Source organism: Notamacropus eugenii, chromosome 5 (genome assembly GCF_028372415.1).
Source record: "Notamacropus eugenii isolate mMacEug1 chromosome 5, mMacEug1.pri_v2, whole genome shotgun sequence".
Classification (NCBI taxonomy): domain Eukaryota; kingdom Metazoa; phylum Chordata; class Mammalia; order Diprotodontia; family Macropodidae; genus Notamacropus; species Notamacropus eugenii.
This window is the reverse complement of record NC_092876.1, coordinates 89,891,289-89,899,132: the sequence shown is the minus strand read 5'-3', so window position 1 is coordinate 89,899,132 and position 7,844 is coordinate 89,891,289. Positions and strand designations below refer to the sequence as shown.

At 37.3% G+C, this 7,844-nt stretch overlaps 1 protein-coding gene across 1 annotated transcript; it reads right to left on the bottom strand.

Annotated features, from left to right (window-relative positions):
• Positions 1-5,565: 5,565 nt before the first annotated feature.
• Positions 5,566-6,501, bottom strand: LOC140508658 (olfactory receptor 52E8-like). The gene has a single exon (XM_072616547.1). The coding sequence runs from the start codon at positions 6,499-6,501 to the stop codon at positions 5,566-5,568; it is 936 nt and encodes a 311-aa protein (XP_072472648.1).
• Positions 6,502-7,844: the final 1,343 nt, after the last annotated feature.

Genomic DNA, 7,844 nt, shown 5'->3' with positions numbered 1-7,844 from the left:
CAAAAAATATCCTCACTTTACAAGTTCTAATAGGGCAATCTTCCATTGCATCATACTGGGTCTATGTCTCAAATAATGGATAATTTTGAGAGGGAAAGAGCTCTAAGTCTTGGGCTAGAACATGAGTAATTGCTCCCCTCCCAATACCTCCCTCCTCCCATCCCATTATCCTGTTCCTTGCAAACATGGGGACCATATACTTTGTCCCCACTCACAGCAGTTCTACTTCTCTTGTGACTAGCAATAAAGTTTGTTCAGCAATCTTTGTGCACTACTGTGCTTTCCACCTGAACTCCCCTGCACTACAAAGAATAAGCATTTATTAACAGTGCTTTCATCAACAACTGTGGGAAGGTCCAATACAATACTAACTTCCCGTTGGAGAGACTTGTGTATAAGGAAAGGGGTTGTGGTGATGGTATGATTAGGGGACACTGAAAATGTTAGGAAATTATTTGTTTATTAATCAGAACAACGAAAATCACTGAGCATATCAAATGAAATTCTGGTAAGTGTCAGTTTATCTCTGAGGCCTGTGGTTTAATCTAAGATAAAGCCCAGCTCTGACTATCTGATTCCCCTCCTGGAGAAATGTTAACTACTTCTTATTGCCTTTCGAATTCAGACTTCTCAGCTCTTTAAAGCCCTTTTCAATCTGGCTCCAGTATGCTTTTCAAGCTTCCTTCACACCATTCCCCTTCAATCTCTATATATCTTACTAACTCTCCTATTTACTTTTCTCCACAGAAGGAAGGAAACATTTATTAAGCACTGATTACGTGCTTATTATGATAATCACCAGGCACCATGCTAACCACTTTAAAAAGATTATATTTTTTGATTCCCTCCAAAAACCCTAGGGAGTGGGTTCTATTACTATATTCAATTTACTGTTGAAAAAGCTTGGGCAGGCAAGGTTAAGTGATTTACCCAGAGTCACAAAGCTATTCAGTGTCTTGGGCTGGATTGGAATTCAGTTCTTCCTGAATCTAGACTTCATGCTCCATCCACTGCACCATCTCATCCATAGTTGGTATATGCTGCATCCTTGGCTCCGCTCTTAGAATCTCTAGCTTCCTTTAAGGTTCAGCACAGATACCATGTCCCAGGGGAAGCTTGTCTTGATTCTCAGATATTTCAATGTATACGTGCTGCTCTTGAAGTTGTTTTGTGCATCTGTTTCATAGCACTATATATGACTATGAGCAATCATATAGTAGGTGAAAAGAAGACCTCAGAGCCACAAAGGCATTAGATCAATTCCTCTTCCTGATCTGCATTAATCATTTCAAAATTCAGAGCCTTTAGCACCATTCTAAGGCTATAAATTTTAGTGAAGATGCTGTGCCAATGAAATCACATATCCAATCTGAATCCCCTGACAGCATTCTGCTAGTAGAATGAATGTTGCTTGGGGAATGGTTTCAGTTTGTCTTTGCTTTTCCAGTGTCTTGTATATATTAAGTACCTAAGAAATACTTATGGAATTGGATTGAGATTTAACCAGTGAACGAAGAAATCAATACAAATTTCTTAATCACAGGCCATGTGTCAGGAAAATTCAGTAAGTTTAACATGTTAGCCAAAATCAGCAAATGTCACCTTGACCTGAATTAAGAGAAGCTACAGAAAGGAAAATTGAATATATATATGTGTATATATATATATATAAGAATATATAGAATAAGAATATAAGAAAAAACTTCCTAACAATTTGATTCATCCAAAGCATAAAGGTTGAGGTTGAAGTATCAGGGTTGGTCTATTTTGTTAGAAGTATATGAGTAAACACTTCTCAAATATTTTGAATAATGAGTTCTTATTTGCATATGAATTGAAAAAGGTTACCCATGAGATCCTTTCCAACTCAAAGGTTCTGCTTTGACTCCTTGTATGACCATGGCAAATGCATATTTCTTCTCTGGACTTCAGAGTTCCAACAGTGTTGGATTTTATGATCTCTGAGGTCCTTTCTAGTTTTAAATCCTATATTCTTTTGATCTTATGAGGTAGCTTGTGCTGATGAGCACACTTTTGTTTGAGGGGGTGGGGTTAAAAATTAAATGGATGAACATGTGTCTATTGTTGTTTTACAAACTTGAAAATAAATGGGTAACAGATTGACAAGCAAAAATACCTGGCATGGTCTTCTTCATCAGAGATAGGATACGAGCAGATCTTAGGCAGATGAACTACTTATTGAATAGGAGTGGACAGAGAAGCTGGCAACCAAGCATTTCCCATGGCCAAGAACTGCACAACAACTTTTGTATAGATGTCTAAGTGTTTTGTGTCACTGTGTAAGAGAATATTAATACCTTTACTTACTATATCCACTTGTCTATCCTTGTTTTCTTCCCCAACCTCAATGCCCCTGTATACAAACACCTAAACTTATCATCTATTCACTTCTGTCCACTTTGCTTCCTCATTATGATAAGGGTATGAGCTCCATATACATCCCAACTCTTCTTTTGGTATAGACTCACCAACCTTCACTGCAGTTCTGGGATCCTTTCTCTCAGAAAGGACTCTGAGATATTCAGTGGTTATCTATATGAGACTTATACATAATTAGCGTGGAGTAGTGGGGATTTATAAAACATCTGTGATACTACAAGGAAAGAGTGAAAATTTGGAGCTCCTTGTACCTAGATGTGCACAAACAGGATTGCAGATTACCCAGGGGAGAAGCTCATTCTTCTCTTGTTTACACACTTTCTCTTAACTTCTTCTGGATGTAACATTGTTATCTCCCTGCTTCAGACTACCACCAGAAGGATCCTATCATCTGGAACCCAAATCCAGAGATTACCTCCCTTCCAACTCCCATAGAAGCAATGACAGTGCTTGTATAGACCAGTTCCTAATACCTGTGTTCCCACTGACAATACCAGCGTCCTACCCCAAACAGTGCAAAGAGCAAAATTTCCTAGCTATGGTTCTGTTATGATATCAAAAGGCACAGGCTAAATCTAGTGGAATGGCATTTATTATGGGGCCTATACATAGTTTGATAAAGGCAAGTATAAAAGACAAAATAGAAGAATGTATTTAAATATTCATGTGAAGAAGACATAGGAGTTTTAATGGATTGCAAATGAGTCAAAGTATGACATGGAAGCAAAAATGTTAATGTAATTCAAGCTTGCATTAAAAGAAAAAGAATGTCTATAATAAGGGAAGAAATGTTCCTACTGCACTTAGCCCTGGCAAGATCATATTTGGAATACAGATTTCAGTTCTAGGCATTTTAGGAAAGGTACTGGTCAGATGGAGTGTATACAGATTGAATGGTGATGGTATTGAAAACATAACATGGGAGCATAAGTTGAAGTAGCTAGAAAGACAAGGACCCTTAATCTTCTGAGATCTGAAAAACTGCCTAATACTAGAGAAATTGCATGGTTGTTTGACCTCTGAGGGCAGAAGTAGAAGGGAATAAAAGTTGAATGGAGATATTTCTAGAAGAATAAATCCTTCCTAAGAAATAATCTCTTCAAAAGAAATCTCATATTCTTAGATGAGTAGAATGTTTCCATTATTGGAAGTCTTGTAGTGATGTCTATATTATCACTTCTCAGTAATTTTTCAGTGAAAAGAGTGATTTAATTTGAAGTCCCTTTATTAAGTGTGTGAGTCAGGCTGTGTTACTTACTTTCTGAGACTTAGCGTCAGCCATAAAATCAAATTCATCATATTTATACTTAATGGTTGTTGTAAGTAAAATATTTTAAAAACATTTTCTAAGCAAATTTAACATTCAGCAAAAACATAGTTTTATGTTTTATGGTTTCTCAAAACAATATGAATACATTAAAAGTAGAAGAAATGTTACAAACCATCAATCCCTCTTATCTCTCATATCTATTGTGTTGAAAAGTATTTAGCCTAACAATAATAATAACAACTGACATTTATGTAGCACTTTAATGATTATAAAATATTTATATATATGACCCATGACCCAGAGTCATACTGATGAGGTTTGAGTTTAGGGACTGATAATAAAAGAATCAAATTCTTATTGATTTATTTGGACTCCTTACAAAATTTATTCCAGGAAATCTCCATAGGTTGCTTGTATCTGTCTCCACAGATATAGGTAAAAGATGTATTTGAAAGTAAAAAGTGAATATAAGGTACAGGATTGCCTTTATTTCATTGTGTTTAAAATACAATGCACAAATGTCACTCTCTTTGTCTCTCTGTCTCTGTCTCTGTCTCTCTCTGTCTCTGTCTCTCTCTCCCTGTCTCTCTCTCTCTCTCTCTCTCTCTCTCTCTCTCTCTCTCTCTCTCTTCCATCTATCTGATCTGTTATTAGAAGCCAAATTCCCAAATTCTTGAACCTGAACTTTGACTTAATCAAGAGTTGCCCTGAAGCCTGGGGCATCCCAAGAAATCTCTCGTTTTTTGGTTTGGATTTTTTTTTTTGTACTATAGGATCATGTCACCTCTGAAATCAAAATGCCCTATCCTTTAAAAAGGTAGTGTAAATTTAGAAATAATGTCCATAATTTCCCCTCTCAGGCCACATGGGGAAGCATATATCTGTTCTGGTTATGTGTTTCAATAAGAATTATTGCTATTCCACCACTGCCCAGACTTGCTGTAATTACTCGGGCTAAGAAAGTATAGTTTTGTTCCCCAGTCTCTGACCTATGCTCAAAAAAAGCAAAAAGAAGGCCATAAGTTAAGGACTTGGAGCTGCCTCTCAGTTTTCCAAAGCAGAAGAATCTCTTTCTGTGCTTGGAGCTTAGGGAGAAATCTCACCAACCTCCAATCAATGCAGTCCAAATAAGAGATTCAAGAGAAAAAGCCAAAGAAAGACTGATAGCAGCATGTTAGTCTTTTTTTTTTAAACTAGGCCATATATGGCATTGAAACTCAGACAGAAGTTTGCCTTCCTAACAGTCTCAGTCAACCATATCCCTCTGGACAGCTCTAGTTACTTGTATTACTCAGAAGTTTTCTTCGTTCTTTTGAAATAATGCCAATGAGCTTGTCTATATCCTACAAGGAGAGCAGTATCGATTGTCAGCTAGGTAGTTCAATGGGTAGGCCATATCCTGGAGTCAAGAACACTGTTTTCAAATATGATCTTGCATACTTAGCAGCTCTGTAAAATGGAGATAATTATAACACTACTTATGGGGTTATTTTGAGCATCAAATGAAGTACTTTGAAAACTACAAAATGCCGTGGAAACACTAGCTATTATTATTATTATGAAAGATCCAGTATCACCTACCTATAAAGCTTATCAAATGCACTGAGAATTTCCTCTAATCACTTACATTACAATGCATTTGTTCATTTGGTCCTCAAGGAATGAATAAGTAAACTCCAGGAGACAGGTATTATTTTATAGATGAATAATCCAAAACTCAGAGGAGTTACATTATTTACCTGGGATAAAATGACAAATAAATGTTTTGTGACAGTATTTGGAGCCAAGTCTTCCTGACTCTAGGTCAACCTTCTTTCCACTTTAACAGAAAGTTTGCTGGAATCCCTCTATGAATGAATCCAAGGGGTTCATCTGAGTTGTTTTCTCTATTAGCATCACACTTTTTTCAGGAAGATATTCACCACTCTATCACGAATCTGTTTAGTCCTAACCCCATAAATGACAGGGTTGAGAGCAGGTGGGACAACCACATACAGATTTGCCAGAAGTATGTGAATATAATGAGGGATGTTATGGCCAAAGCGGTGGGTGAGGAAGGAAAAAAATGCAGGGATGAAAAAGGACAAGATAACACAGACATGAGAACCACAGGTACTGAGGGCTTTCAGACGGGCATCCCGTGATGGAAGGCGGAAGACAGCATGGAGGATTCTCACATAAGAGACTGCAATCAAAACTACATCCAATAATAAGACAGAAATATTTCCTAATCCAAACATAATGTTGACTCTGATGTTGGCACAAGCTAGTCGGGCAATACCCATGTGTTCACAGTAGGTATGAGAAATGATATGTTTTCCACAAAATGGAAGCCTCAGTAAGAGAAATACTACTGGAGTCACCATACACAGACTTCTCAGGATAGCCAATTTTGCAATGATGACAATGATTTTATTGGTAAGGATTATATTGTACCGGAGTGGGTTGCAGATGGCAACATATCGATCAAAGGACATAGCCACTAACACAATGCTCTCCATGACTGTGAAGAAATGAATGAAGAACATCTGAGCCAGGCAACTTCCAAAAGAAATCTCCTTTAGGCTGAACCAGAAGATGCCCATCATCTTGGGAATGGTAGCTGTGGACAGGCCTAGATCAATGGTGGCCAAAATGGCCAGGAAATAAAACATGGGCTGATGAAGGCTTCGATCTTTCTGGATCACAAAAAGGATGGTAATATTCCCCAAGACTGCAATTACATATACAGCACCGAAAGGGAAACCCACCCAGAGATGTACAGCTTCCAGTCCTGGGATCCCAAGCAATAGGAAAAAGGCAGGATGAAATTCTGTATCATTCAGGGACATGCTGCCACAGATTGTTGTCAGCTCTCATCAGTATAAATAGATACCTCTTTCCAGGAAAAGACCCCTGTGCTGTTCCTTTTACTGAGACAAAAACCTGAAAAAAATATAAATAAATATTTAAAACCAATTCTTTCCAACAAAGAGGAAGTGATCACCTGAGTCCTGCAAAGTATTAAGTATCCCTCTACCTGGCTGATCTCTATGTAGCAAAATGTGGTTTTAAGGAAGCTTGGGGAACAGAAACATCATCAGTAAGAGTCCTGCATTTACTTGCTCCATAGGATGCTACATATGATTTATGACAGAGGAAATCATTTAGACACCATGTTTATACAGATTCCAGATAAAGGAGTTATAGAGTAGGTGGGATGAGTAAAGGTAATGATCTTGATTTTTGCATAAATGAGAAGAACTCCTTGCCATGTAAAATGTATTCTAGTCCACATCCAGGCCAGTTCATCAACCAGCAGGCACTGATTGCACTGTTATGGACCAGACTAAGTGCTGGAGATGAAAAGCAAAAATAACATGGAGCTGCTTGACTTCCAGAAGTTCCTATTCCATAGCAGGAGATAATACACTTAGAATTACAATATATACAGAATACACAGAGGGTGATTTGGAGCATATCATTCAACCCCAGGAGGATGAGCAAAGTCTGAAAGTAGGAAAAAAGTGGCACTTTTAGATGAATTTAGTAAATAACAAAGGGTTCTAAGTGAAATAGTTGAGGAAGTAGTGCATTATAGTTATGGGCATAGGTTGGGGGGGAATCATTTCTAAAAAAACTTCTAGAAGGCTAGTTTGGCTAGACTGGAGCATGTTTCAAGATAGATGATTGATATAACAAGGGTTAGAAAGGTAGCCTGCAGTTAGATTTTGAAGCACTACCAGAGTCAAACAAAGGAGTTTATATTTGTGCCTAAAGACATAAAGAGTCAGTAGATTTCATTGAGCAGAACCATGACCTGGTCAGGTACTTGTGTAGAAAGATCACTTTGTAAATTGATCTCTAAAGTCCCTTACAGCTCATAAGCTCAGAGATTTTAAGATAGATAGATAGATAGATAGATAGATAGATAGATAGATAGATAGATAGATAGATAGATAGATAGACACACAGACAGACACACAGATTAGATAGATAGATAGATAGATAGATAGATAGATAGATAGATAGATAGATAGATAGATAGATAGATAGACAGATAGACAGATAGATAGATAGTAGATTCTGTTATTCCTCATTTTGAGAAAAAAATTTTCTCAGCATTTAATTCTGCCAATAAAAATAATTCAAAGTGAAATGGAAGCAAAAATCCCTTTGGAAGGCAGTGGTCACT

What these genes read in the sequence shown, in the direction of transcription:
- LOC140508658 (XM_072616547.1), bottom strand. Translation starts at nt 6,501, where the DNA reads ATGTCCCTGAATGATACAGAATTTCATCCTGCCTTTTTCCTATTGCTT.